At 42.8% G+C, this 13,726-nt stretch overlaps 2 protein-coding genes and 1 long non-coding RNA gene across 13 annotated transcripts in view; 1 reads left to right on the forward strand and 2 right to left on the reverse strand.

The window, feature by feature from the left end:
- Positions 1-7,755, reverse strand: part of SECISBP2 (SECIS binding protein 2) — a 34,488-nt gene extending 26,733 nt beyond the window's left edge. For 4 of the 11 annotated variants that reach the window (XM_054185980.1, XM_054185977.1, XM_054185979.1 and 1 more), the window contains exons 1-5: positions 7,637-7,737; positions 5,833-5,978; positions 3,772-4,033; positions 1,631-1,760; positions 991-1,214 (exon numbers count right to left, since the gene is read on the reverse strand). In XM_054185980.1, coding sequence (XP_054041955.1) covers positions 991-1,214; positions 1,631-1,760; positions 3,772-4,033; positions 5,833-5,978; positions 7,637-7,678 — 804 coding nt within the window. In that variant the 5' untranslated portion in view covers positions 7,679-7,737. Of the gene's footprint in view, positions 1-990; positions 1,215-1,630; positions 1,761-3,771; positions 4,034-5,832; positions 5,979-7,636 lie in introns of all 11 variants that reach the window. The other 7 variants (XM_054185983.1, XM_054185982.1, XM_054185984.1 and 4 more) reach the window with 6 other exon arrangements.
- Positions 7,756-7,882: 127 nt separating this feature from the next.
- Positions 7,883-11,083, forward strand: LOC128902652 (uncharacterized). Its single transcript, XR_008463850.1, has 3 exons — positions 7,883-9,029; positions 10,235-10,377; positions 10,962-11,083. It is a non-coding gene; the product is annotated as an uncharacterized LOC128902652 (long non-coding RNA).
- CKS2 (CDC28 protein kinase regulatory subunit 2) lies at positions 9,438-12,745 on the reverse strand. The gene is made up of 3 exons (XM_054186012.1): positions 12,411-12,745; positions 10,972-11,099; positions 9,438-9,900 (listed from the first exon to the last, which is right to left on the reverse strand). The coding sequence occupies exons 1-3, from the start codon at positions 12,467-12,469 to the stop codon at positions 9,848-9,850; spliced, it is 240 nt and encodes a 79-aa protein (XP_054041987.1). The 5' UTR covers positions 12,470-12,745; the 3' UTR covers positions 9,438-9,847.
- Positions 12,746-13,726: the final 981 nt, after the last annotated feature.

The raw sequence follows: 13,726 nt of genomic DNA on the forward strand, positions 1-13,726 counted from the left end.
AAAGGTGTAGGGAATTTTGTAGCCTGATTTTTTCCTGTTGTTTTTCTAAGTGGAACCATCATTTTGACCCTATAGTATTACAAAATATAAGCAGACACCTCTCCACCACTGTACAAAGCAAGATGATGCCTTCTTACATCCAAACAAGCATCCAAACAATGACTCTAAGAACAAACAAGAAAAAGTTTTATTGTTCCAAGTACATTAAAAACAAAGTCCATCATCAAATTCGAAGTAGCAATGACAAAGGAAACTCAAGTGACCGCAGCAAGGTCTTTTTTCCACAACAGGCAGTTTTCCACTGAGGCACATTGGAAATATTATGCTGTTTGGATCCTTCAAAATTATTCGTGTTTAATCACTGTTGAAAACTCTGATTCAATATACATGACATACTGCTGAATGTGTCAGCATTGTACTTACTAACAAATAGGGAATTGAGGAAATCAAGAAAAAGAATAAAGTTAAATGCTTATGTCTTAATAATATTTTTGTCTCCTTCTAGAATTCAGTTTCTTATTTTTATCCTTTAGCACAAAGCAATTAAGTACAATATTCCAGACTTTCTTTTTTTTTAATCTGGTAAAACAATTGGGTAAGTGACTGCTTACCTATTATCTCCAGGCGAGAGAGAAAACAAGAAGCTATTAAGAAAGCTGCAAAGTATATGTGCTCCATACAGGCAAGATAGAAGTCTGGATCATAGCAGTACCAATCTAAATTCTAACTGTATTTGACCTTCCCCTATCTACTGGCAGCAGAGACAAGGAAAGAACAGTGAGAAAGGGTAAAAGAGGAGTCAGCAAGCACTGACACCACCATCTACAAAAAGAACCATAAAACCTCTAGCTTATTAAATTCCTTGCTTGTAAGGTACTTAAATAAGTCTTTAGCTACCATACTGAATGCAAAATACTTGCATTCAGAAATGCTTGAACTTTAAACAAGTTTTATTTTTATGAATTCTACAACATGAAAGCATTAGCTAACCTCTGTGTTCAACAAAAGAGACATCTGTGGTTGACTAAGGCACATCATGGCATTTTCCGATGAACATACTGGTCCACTTTTATGCTGTACATTCAATATCTCACTGCTTCCCAAACTCCGTGACTTGCAGACATCCAAAATGGTAGCTTCAAATGTGTGTATAGGAAGAGACTCTGGTTTTGGAGTTTGAGTTGATTTCTTGTTTGTAGTTTTATTGAACCTGTCTGAATAAAGCATGTGAAGTCTAGATAACTAAACTTGCATGTGATCATTTCTAGGTATGTTTTATAGTACACTAGTTGACATAACTACAGTAATTGTCACAGGAACTATTGCAACGCATAGCTCATTAAAAAAACAACCTAGCAATTCTAACCGATGTGTATACACAACATGAAAGTAAAAGGCAACTGTAAATTCAGACACTTGCTTAGGAAATTTTTCCTATCAGTTTACATGAATGTCTTCAACCAGCAAAAAGACGTTAAGTCAACATCCCATGTCATAAAGTCACACGGGAAAAAAATATTGTCCTTTAATTATTCTAGATTTAGAAACATGGTCACAAACTGGAGGATATAGCACAGTCAACCACTTTATGGCTATCTGATGTATTCCTAACCCAACAACAGATTTGTACCTGGCTTCACGGAATCTCTGGTGCATGCGGAGGTCTGGAACGAAGTCCTGTTCACAATTCTGACAGAAGAGTCCTCTCCACCATGCCTTTTCTTGTCTAATTTTTTCTCACCCTCTTTTGATCTCCTCTGCTGCAAGTATTTGTGACATATTTAGTTGATTTTACCTGAACTTCATAAAGTCACCAAGTTTGCCTTAACTTAACAGCTAACCACCTCTGCATCTGGAGCTTGACCATCAAGTTAATACAACATAAATAGTTAGTATACCATAACCACAAATAACCAATAAAAAACAGCAACAGCCAGTTAAAGATTTGTTATTTAATTTTACCTACCTTGTTAACCATACCATTTTTACCACATATTATAGCCCAAGCAAGACAAATTATTCCATATGTTTGTAGACAACCATGCTTTTAAATCTCATTAATCAGAGCCTTTTGAACAGTTTAAAATGGTTTGGTCTTAAATCATCCAGTCTGATTTTCTAAAACTAAGTTTATTCTAGAATAGAGCTAAAATCTTAAAAGCATTCCAATCTTTTGACTAAACTACATATTGTGGGCAAAACTAGGCAAGACTGCTGTCACAACAACGAAAACACTTGGAGCAGGGAGAAAGTAATTAGAAAAAATACACCTATATGATCCCAGTAAAGGAAATACATTCACCTATACTGTAAAGTCCTGAAAGTCTTGTGATCCTTTCAAGAAACACAGTTTGGCAAAGCTGGACTCAGGAATCAGCGTGGCAGGCAAGGAACAAGCACTAGGCTTGTAACTATGCAAAGTTTACTGTATCGACCTAGATGAGTAGTTTAACTCTTTGGGATTACAGGATGCTGGACTAAATTCAAAGTAAATCTGACAGCAACATTGTTTTCTTGAGTGGGAGGACAAGCCATTTCCTGACCTCCAAAGCTAAATTGTTAAAGCTTTAGGACATGTGAAGGCAAAGCCACAGGTCAATCATTTCTCTTCAAGCTCACAAAAAACCCCCAACCAAATGACAGGGAGCAACAAAAAAAGACTATCAAACAGTACATAGCTGAACCCAAGCCCCTACAAAGATGACAGAACTCCCAGCAGCTAAACTAAGCTTCTTCATGTTACATTACTTGTGCTGACACTGGAGATAATCATCTCTCCTGACCGCTTCAGTGTTTGATTTTTCTCTCAGCAAGAAAACTACTAACTTTGGGTCTCTAGCCTTGGTATCTTATGCCTAGTAATGCATGCTTAGGACCTAATCGTACAACTGCCTCTACACAGGCTTGACCGCAGTGAAGTTACCATGTGTCTGCCTACAGAGTAAGGTCCACCAGAAGGATGTGACCAGAGAACAGACTACTTGAACCTGTTGGAAACAACACCAGCCTTACAAATCCAAGAGACACGACGTCTAACCACAGAGGAAAATGGGTTGGTAATATATTTGATTTTTTCCCTGATTTTTATATTTTGATGAGCCTATCTATTTTTTGTTTGAAAATACACAAGTTTCAGGAAATTTATCCCCAGTCAGCCACACACACAAAATGACAGATGTTCACTGAACATTTGTTTTACCTTTAATTGAAAGAAAACATTTCTAACATGAACCTCTCTTCCCTCTCCACACCAATACAAGTTCCTACTCTCCTGTGGATTGTTTTCTACCTGTAGCAGGTCTTGGAAATCCTTCAACAACAGATGTGGTCTCATCACTTATCAGCCACATAGCTGATTACAGCCACCAGGTGTCTCTAAACTCAGGTTCATAGAACCTGCCACTGGGCTCAAAGAAAGCCCTTCCCCCCTCCCCCAAGCCCAAATAGTGAACAAAGCACAGTTCACAAATGGTCTTTTTGTATTTCCCCCCCCCGCCCAGATCCTGCTTTCTGAGGAAAAATAATTAAATTCCCCTTAAGTTCCAAAAATAGTGCCTGAAAAACTGTATTAATTCGAACTGTAGAATTCCATTAACTTTTTTGAAATCTGAAGTTGGGCACATTACTATCATCCTCTTTAAATGCTATTTATTATCACTACAAGAAGAGAGTGATTATTCACTTTAAAAAATGAAACAAATATGTAGAAATATTGATTTAAAATACAAATTTAATTTTAATTTAAAAAAAACCAAACATGTATTTGCTCACCTTTGAAAGATTCTTACTTTCTTGTCTGATTGGATATGTTTGCTCAGCAGATTCACTGACTATTCCTGAACCATTATAGTGTGTTGCGTTGTTAGAATGATATTGTGAGCCAGCTACTGGATATACATTTGAAACAACATCAGGTGAGTAAGGGCAGCTGGGGTATTCACGGAAGGCAGGATCTCCCAGAACACTACGTGATGGACATTGAGAAAGAGATGAGAAGTCATCCCAAGGCAAATCTGCAGCATATACTTGTTGCCTAGATAAATATATCATTCCTTGGCTGAAGAATTTGTTTAACAAGAAAGCTATATTTCAAAAGAAAACTATTCTATGTTACTTCAATTAAGTATTTATTCACTGGTATGGCCTGCTTTAAAAACAATTAATTTTGTTTTGGGAAAACATGCAGTTAAGCAAATATTTTAAAACACAGCTGTTACCTCTTTCCAAGTTTCAAAACTAGTCTGCTTTGCAGTTACAGTCCTAATTTCTGTTTAAGGTGATCAAGACTCTTCAGACTTATTTTCAGTAAGTTTTTTTCTTGTGAAACAAACCAAAAGCACAGTACAACATCACATGCATTACATACTTGACTACAAAAAGACAAACATTAAAGAGTAAAACCTGTCTTAAAATGCCATAACAACAAAGTAGAAGTGCAGCATTTTATGGGGTATAAGACATGTATGAAATACAACACAGAATTATAAAATAATAATTAACTGACCTGAATTTAACCATCACAGTTTATGAAAACATATGTGTGGGGCATGCCTTTTTCCTTCAAATGTATAGTCAAAATCCCCTTCCAATTTCCTCCCAAATTTTGTACAGAAACTATATGCTGAGATACAAAGTTGATAAGGGAGAAAGGAAATTTCTCACCTAAGTAAGTTGCATTTAATTTTTAAAGCTGTTCACCATAAAGTGGTCAACCTCTGAATCTTGGGTAGGTAATGAGAAACAGAGAAACTTTCCCATCTGAACATGAAACTTCCGATAACACATTTCTTACTGCCTGTTGCAATTCTACTAGACTGTAGCCAAAACTCTTACAACCATAGTTTACACATAGAGAAGAAAAACAACAAATGAGGGTCAAAAAACCCCACCATGTCTCACTCCCACCAAGGCAAAATATTCATCAGAATATTGCCACTGTCTGCTTGTTTGTTTTTTTAAATGCTAATCGATTTAATGCTATGTTTTTTCTAATGCATAGATCAGGCCATACTCACCTCAATGTTAAATTTCTATTACAAGTCAAAATAGGTTGAAAATACCGATATTTTGCACAGGATAAAATGAAGGCCTACAATGCATGTGTTCACTAAGGCTCTAACTGAACTTGTTAGGATGCACCAATACCTTTGCAATAACTGCAAAATTAATCCAATGCTTAGAGTTCTGAGAAGCAACTAGAGAACTATGTAACACCACAAGACTCTTAGAAGACTCAATTATTTCCTATCCTACCACGTGGGCTTTTTTCTAGCTTGCTCTGGGGTTAAGGATACTTTTATAAGTCTACCATGAATGCCTTTTTTTCAGGCCTTATTAGAAAAAAACCTTTAGAAACTTCTAGCATTCTTACTAAAATGGCCTTTCTGAGGTTGCACAGGTTATAGAGAGGAGATCCAGAAGGAGCCCCATACATTATTTTAATGTTTTACAGCATGAGAAACCTTCTTGAAGGATCTTCATCTTCCTTGTATATGACTATATTTACCCCAGCCTTGTCATAACACAACCATTCTTTCACCCAAGGACTGGATTCTGCTATTTCCAAAGCACAAACAAGCAGATCAATCATTACAGACCAACAAATCCTCCTTAATGCACTGTAATAATACAGGCCCTTGGGAGCAAGGGACAAGGCACCAGCTATATGCCCAAAGAACATAAATGCAAAAACCTGAGTCATGAAGACAACGCACAAGTGTTCCTATAGTTATAATGTTAATGTATCAGAACTTTGACTCCATAATAGTATTCAATGTCTGAAACCGAAGGTTAAAATCCCCCAAAGAAATAAGATTCAGAAAATATACATACTTATCCAAAGATGGTTCCTGAACAAATGGGTAGCATGTAGTTAAGTACCTAGGAAAGACATATGCTTCTGAGGGTTCTGACCATGCCACAGTTACCGCCGCATGTTTTGGAACAAATGGTTTGACCTCTGCTGACAACTTGATGCCCTGAGAAACAAAATGTTTTTTGGCTACATGCATTTGGATGTGCAAGTGAAAAATACTCATCCTTGTGAGCTTAACTGTCATAGGAGAGTGTTAGTTTGCTCACTTCTAACAAAACATGCAAAACAATAAAGCCCACCAAAAGGAAATGGAAGAAGAGGGAGAAACAAAACATAGGGATTCTAAGAGAAATGTGACTGCTCTGGAAAGTTATTTCCTTTAATATTCACATTTATCATGGAATACTCACAAAGGTCGGTTACGGAAAGGGCAGAGACTTACTTAACACAAGATGCTAAGTAAATGCTAATATACATGTAAATGCTAATATCTAAATTCTACTTTAGACTTGAACAATGTAAGCTAAAGCTCATAACATACTAGCACAACTGTAAAATCAAACTCGGAAGTATGTAATGATAGTGGCTTTGTGTACATCTGAATTTTAAGGTAGCCTGTCTGAAATCAATATTTAATTATATAGCCTTGACATGTCTGGCACAACACAAATCTATTAAGAAGAATTTTCCATCTGTTCTGAATTACCATCAACTTAAACTGGATACATATATATGGAAGGACATTGAAATGAGAGTCAAAATATTTATTGCCATTACAGTGTTACGCAGCTTTATGCACCCTAATGTATGCCACAAATCGTTTCTCTAGTTGACTGTGTATTTTAGGGTACTTGACTTACATGAAAACTGGGATTTTTTCACTTGTCAAAGCCAATTTCAATAACTAACATACAGGGGTTTTAAAAATATTTGAATGGTAATGTCAATGCTTGAGCATATAAACTGGACTCCCTGCATCCTCTAGTGGCTCTGCAGTCACTTGTGTGATTTAAAGAACTCTGACAACCTAAGTAAATTAAAAGTAACTAAAACCTCCTCAGTTTCTGAATTTACCACGCAGATCCAAATACACAATAACCATCCAATTGTACCACAAATAGAACGTGAAACTGGCACAGTTAAGTACACTAATACATATGAAAAGCATAAGCTTGGGATGTAATTAAAGCAAAGCATTATTGAACAATTATTGAGAATACTTCTTTCACTAAACACGTAGCGTGTCACAGGAAGCAACTACGATTGCAGGCTAACCACTAACTTTAAAGACCCCCGACTCTGACCAGGTAGTAAGTCCATGCGCAATGTTAACGCCACGGTTACTGGTCAGCACTTGTGCACCCATCTTTAAAGTGACGGGATGTCCGCCTGTCCCCGCAAGACTCTCCACTCTCTCAAAGAGAAGCCGGTTTCACATTAATCTCGCTGGAGGTTATGTCTGGGGTTCCCCCTCCCGAGAGGTGGGGAGTGACTCGCTGTGCATCAATCGGAACTGCGCCTTCCCCGCTCCAGGCCTTTCCGAAGGACTCCTCTCCCCTGGCCCGAACTGGAGGCTAATTCTAGGCGCGGTGCGAATCGCGCGCCCCGCCCCGGCGGATGCCTGTGGGCAGGCGGAGGGCTCGGCCCCGCGGGCAGTCCCCGGCATCCGCCGGCTCGGACACCGGGCCAGAGAAAAGCGGCTCTCCGCGGGTCCCAGGCCGCCCGCAGCTCCCCACGGGCAGCGGTTCCGCACCGCCGTTACGTAACAGGTCGTGAGAAGTTGGGGAGGGAGCGGGGGACTGCGGGCGCCGCCGCCCTTACCTCGCCGCCTCCACCGGGGCCCGGCCGATTCTCCGCGGACATGGCGCGGGCGGGCTCGCCACCGCCCCCCTGCCCTCGGCTCAGTGGCGCATCGCGATGACGTCACCGCCCGAGGCCGGTCAGGTGACCTGCGAGGAGGCGTGGCAGTGCATGCGCGGAGAGCAGCGCCGGGGCGGGCGGGGACTGGCGGCTTTGCGGGGGGCTCAGCCCGCAGGGCATCCGCGTCCTGGCCGAGGACGGCACAGAGGCTGACACCTGCAGGTGGCAGGCCGGCAAGAAGGCCTTTAAGGAGCACCAGTGGGACACCACGGCACAACGCGCAGGACTCCGGTGCGCGGGTTAAGCATGGCTGGTGGACAGCTCTAGCAACCCACGAGAGTTATTTTCCTCACCAAACTCAGCATGTTACTTACAGGTTACTTCTTGTCCATCATCGTAAAGACCTCGATGGCACACACACATGACACAGGGAGAACACGTACTCTTATCAGTTAAGCTACAGGTAGATATTCCTGGGTTTCTTGGCCTTCCACATGCCCCACAGCCATAATGCTAGCTTGTGTTTGAAATGGACCAGACACAACGAGGTGCACAGGTACTAGATGGAGTAATTCAAACACCAACTATACTGAAGGACCTTTTTAAAACATCAGATTGCTTGGCTACTAGTACAGGGCCCCAAGATACCACAGTGACCATTCTGATGCAATTTATTACTTGTCAGGAGCTCACCTTTGCTGGCACACAGCTTCCTACAAGAGGGCCGGTCAGAGTTTCGCTGTATTAGCCCTGACCTTTCATAGGTCAAGGAAACCAAGTTCATGCTGTCCTATAACCAGCAGCTGCTTTTATCAGATGAAAAGCACTCTGTTTACTTTGACAACTCTTCCAAACCACTTCTGCCTACACAGAGTACAACCTGGCTTCCAGAAAAAAACCAAACCAGGATGCAAGACCAGAAGTACAGGCCAAAACTGCATGCTAAAAAGTCTGCAGCAGAAAGATGAACTGGTACTATCAAATCCAACAAGCATGAAAATATCTCTCTGAAATATCAAGTACCTTTTAACACCCTAAGACAAGTTTATACCAAGTCATCATTAAATATCCTGCATTGGAAACGACCAACAAGGATCAAGTCCAACTGCTGACTCCACACAAGGCATCCTTAAAGTTAAACTGCATCTCAAGAGCATTTTCCGGACACTTCTCGAATGCCCACAGGACACTTCTCGAATGCCCACAGGACACTTCTCGAATGCCCACAGGACACTTCTCGAATGCCCACAGGACACTTCTCGAATGCCCACAGGACACTTCTCGAATGCCCACAGGCTTGGGGCCATGACCACCTCCCCAGGGAGCTTGTTCCAGTGCATGACCACCCTTCTCAGTGAGTAACTTTTTCCCAGTATCCAACCTGAATTTCCCCTGACACAGCATTAAGCCATTCCCTTGCGTTGTCACTGGACACCTCATGAGAAGTAAGATAAGAAGTAGTCATTGCAGAATAATTAATCCCATTATAACCTACATCAACTACAGAGTCCCATAATTTGAGCATGTCAGAAGCTCATTTGAGCATTACCTATCAATGACAGCTTTCTTTTCAGATTGCTTGCTGTTCCCAATTTCAATCAGGGTTAGGAACTTTGGCCTGTAGAGCAAAATAATACTTGCAGAGAAAAAAAATAGGTTCACTAAGTTAATTTTTTCCTGTAGTAGGTACTACCTGAAGTAGGTACTCTCAACATGTAAAACAATGAATATTTGTTTTGTCTGGTGAATTAGGACTCTTAGGTTTTAGAGATCATTTAAACCAGTTTATTTCTTTATGCCTACTACAAAAGAGGTGAGCCATTGAATTTGAACATGCTATACACTTCAGCAGAAAAGTTGAGCGCAAAAGTTATTGAACACAGGTAAGAAGTGATCACATAGTCAGACCATGCAATATGTAACTTCTAATAAACAGAATTCACTGAAAAGTCACATAGGCACTTACATTAACAGTATAAAAGATAAGTTCATCACTCTTTGAACACCATAGCAGCCTACTTGGAATTGCATTTGACTGAGCTTTGTTGCTGTGAATAATACAGCTCATGCACAGGTATGGATGTAAGTTTTGTACATTTTAAAGTATTCACTGAATACTACCAACATATATACACTCATATACATAGTTCCAGAAGATTTATAGACAATGGTTCATTTCTGCATATCCTTTGGAAGAGGTCTTCGGAAGAGAAGAATATGCGGTTCTGTGGAAATAAAATTGAACAAAGCATTAGTCTGTCACCCAAATCTTGATTATAGGGATTTCTTTCATTTAGGAAGTCTTGAACAATAGTTGAAGCTTGCTGTCAAATAATAAACAGATTAAGTAGTCAAGTCCACAAATATGGCCCCACGTGTAGTATTAACAGACCAACTTCACAGTAACCTTACAACAATCAAACAGGTGCTTTTGAAAGTTTCATACCAAATATTGGCAGTATCATAAACTTAAGATACTTAGAAGAAGGAAGTACTGGAAAAAAATTACAGATGTCACTATTACTGATCTCACTTAATTGTAAACTCCTCCTCCTCCAGAAATGCCTAAAGTATTAAAGGCGCCCAGGGAAGGGAAACACTGGAAGTTTACTCTAATTTCTTCACACAGTTCTTCAGAAACTTGGAATCTATGGTGCTGCAATTCATCTGTCACCAGTTATTTTTCGTCAGGCTTGTCAACGGTAAGTTATCTTGAATGTCTGTTCTCAGTACACCCTAGTTGCTAAGAGTTTTTGAGCTTCACGCCTCATTAATTGAAAGACTGGTTTTAAGGGCAGCTTTAACTAGGCTGTATAACTACAGTTCAAACTATACTGTAGACTTTTCAGAGCATTAATACAGGACCTTGTCCAAGTTTTTGTAAAAAAGTAGGTGTGTCAGCTTTATGATTTAAAGATATGCCTCTATATAAAGTTTGGTTCAGTCACTGAGATGCTGACATTATTCATGAGCGCACAAGAAGCCCATTTCTTTTGGCAGAAGTAGGAACAGTTTCCAGTCTCGCATGTTTTGTCTACTGATGCATACCTAGGCCAAGGCTAGAATTTTGCAGTTCTAGGAGCAAGATGTGAAAGTTTAAAATAGAGTCTGTTGTGTTGCCTTTGCTGACAAATGGCTAAAGGAGCAAGGAAATAAAGAGGAGTCTAAACATTGAGTAGTGAATTCCAGATGGATTCCACTGCAGGAGCAATTATGTACTACACACTTTAGCTGACCACCAGGCAGTTGATATTTTAGACTCTTTTGTTCATTTCATTCTCTCCAGATGTGCTTACCTGGCTCATGGATCATGTAGTGAACCCAGCCAAGACTTTGCTGAACACCAAGACTTCTCCACTCCTCTTCAGACATTAGATGGGATTTTGGGACTTGTTTTGAAAGTTCTCTTGGCAGCATCACATGTCTGTAGAGGTTTAATTATTAAATACACACTACATACACTAATGTCTGCATACACTAGAAAATCTGTACAGATCTACGCTGAAAGACAGTAAGGAAGTTCAGTTATTAATACCATCATTCCCTATAAAAAAAGCCTAGGGTGCTGTTTGATTATGAAGCATCTGTCCCAGAATCCAGTTTTAAAAATCATTTTGTCAACTAAACATTACATCTGTAATGCAACTATATACTGAAAGAGCCAACCTACTTCATTTGCACGTTCTTTTATCAATTAATAGAAAGCAAAACATTCAATCTTGTTTTTGAGATCATAGGAGTCAGCTGATAAGAGGGACACTTAGACCTCTACACAGAGGAAAAAAAGTCACCTGAGTTGTAGCAGTGCTTTCACGTCTAGAGGACTGAACTTCCACAGTATCAGTTATAATCCAGAACTGACTGCTGTTAAAGCTTTGAAAACTAGCAGGTAGAGGACTGTCTTGAAGGCTTTATGAACTACATTTATTAGTGTTGTGTTTTGACATGGCCTTATGAACTGCCTTCAAAGCTAATGCATTAATTAAAATGCACGCTTCATCCACATTTAGAGCTGGAATTGAGATTGAGGCAGCACAAGACGTTACGCTTAGCTGCGTTAAGCATTCCGAACACGGGGGTTTCAGTTCCCTGCCTCAGCTTCTCATAGCCTCTAAGCAAGCCAGACGCCAGGACCCGGGGCGGCCCGGAGGGGCCCTGCCCTCCTCCCCGGGCAGGCCCCGCCGCCCCGCCCCTCGCCCTCCGGGCAGTCAGCGCCAGCGCCACCAGCAGGCGCGGGGGTCGTCCCGGCCACCACCCTGCGCTCTGCGGCGGTCGCCACCTGGGTTTCGCCAGCAGGGGCCGAGCGCTCCCCGCCGGCAGCGCTGCCTCAGCCCAGCTCCGCCACAGCCGCTTCGCCAGGGAGGCGCAACAGCCTTCGCCCGCCGCCTACCCTGCTTCCTTTGGCGCCTTCTGGCTGGGGCTTGCGCTGCCCGCTCACCCAACGATCGCCCTGGAAGGGCCAGCGCTCGAATCACCCCACCCTAGCCCTAGCTGGTGGAAAGTACGCAACCCTCCGCCATGGGGGACAAGGCACGGGCCCTCCCCCCTCAGGCTTTAAGCCCTCCTGGCTCTAGGGAAGCCTGAGCCACGCTCACCGCCGCCATCGGTAGAGCTTACTCCCTAAGGGTATCGCCCAAGCCCTGGGAAAGGCGCCTGCCCAAGCCACCCCACCCGCCCGAAAGGGCCAGCAGGAGCCCCTTTCTAATCCCTTCAAACCGCCCCCCCAGACTCGTACCGGTACTCGTACTGCTCATCAAAGTACTTGTCAGAATAGTAGATTTGCTTCTGGGCCATGTCGGGCGGCAGCACAAACCGCAGGCACAGCTCTCTTCACAGGCGTCCCCACAGACTAACTGCCCGCTTCCGCGCCGCCCTCGGTTTGAATCCAAGAGCCCAACTCTCATTGGTCTTTCCGGGCCAGCCAATGGCGTGCCGCGCCCGCCGCGCCGCCACGTGACTCGGGTGCTCGCCTTCCCACCCGATCCCCGGGAGCTGCAGGGGAGCCTTGCGTAAGGGGGTGGTGGTTGGGAGAGCGGCGGGGCTCGGCGCCGTTGCTGGGGCGGGGCAGGAGAGAGGCGCAGTGATTGGCCAGCCGCAGGCGGTTCCGGGCGGTTCCAGCATTTTCTAGACTGTAGGGGGGAGGGGAGCGGCTGTTGGAGCTGTTGGGTCATCACTGAGCGCAGTATGGCTCGGCTTGGCCCGGCCCGGCCTTGTTTGCGTCACGGTCGGCTTGGCGCGGCCCTTGCGGCGGGGAGCGGCTTTAGTCCTAGGTGTCACGGCAGGAAGCGGGAGGGAGCCTCTTCCGGCCTGTTCATGAAGCTTCAGGCTTAAATGCCCTGGAGGTCACTTCTGTACCGCGGACGCTGGGTCTGGGTGGGGGTTGTAAGCTGGTGGAATGCTGGGCTATGTCCGTTCCACAAACACGGCTGCTCCCCTGATTTGGGAGGCTGTAGTATCGGTAGTACTTGATGTGCTACGTGCTCAGAGCACAAACAGAAATTAAGAGTGGGGTGCAGGCGTGTTTGGAGCAGTGCGTGGTCTGTGCACAGGATTTTGGTTTACAAATACTACCCAGCAAAATAGTGCAGTAAATACTTTCATGGTAAAACTGTAGGCGGCTTACCAGGATTTGATAAGAGCCACTGCAGTTCTTAGGATATGAATGTTATTTTTGGCAGCAGTTTATTTTCAGTAGGTAAGTGCTGAATTCTGCGCTTTCCTAAGCTGCAGTTGTGGCAGATCTACGAGCAGAGGCCTGCGTACGGCCAAAGACACGGTGAGCAGAGCACACAGAAAGAGGAACACAGATGTCTATATGGATGGAACGAAGAGGAACTGGTCTAATATAAACATGGAACAACAAAACAGCTTCGTGTGCTTGTCTTGGTGGGAACTGAGTAAGGTGACTGTGTTAGTGATCTGAGATATGTGTTTACTTGCCTAGCAGGTGGATGGAAAGTTTTAGAGCTCAGGTATAAAAGCCAAGGCTTGAGAAGCAATAAATGATGTGCTTATCACAGGCGGAGTCCGTGCCTTCATACACCGCATGCA

The sequence above is a fragment of the Rissa tridactyla genome, chromosome Z (genome assembly GCF_028500815.1).
Source record: "Rissa tridactyla isolate bRisTri1 chromosome Z, bRisTri1.patW.cur.20221130, whole genome shotgun sequence".
Classification (NCBI taxonomy): Eukaryota; Metazoa; Chordata; class Aves; order Charadriiformes; family Laridae; genus Rissa; species Rissa tridactyla.

Excerpts from the sequence above, each read along its gene's own strand:
- CKS2 (XM_054186012.1), bottom strand. The coding sequence starts at position 12,469 with ATGGCCCAGAAGCAAATCTACTATTCTGACAAGTACTTTGATGAGCAG. Across the intron at positions 11,100-12,410 it reads GATGAGCAGTACGAGTACCG|ACATGTGATGCTGCCAAGAG; the intron begins GTACGAGTCTGG and ends AAACCTCTACAG. Across the intron at positions 9,901-10,971 it reads CTACATGATCCATGAGCCAG|AACCGCATATTCTTCTCTTC; the intron begins GTAAGCACATCT and ends TTATTTCCACAG.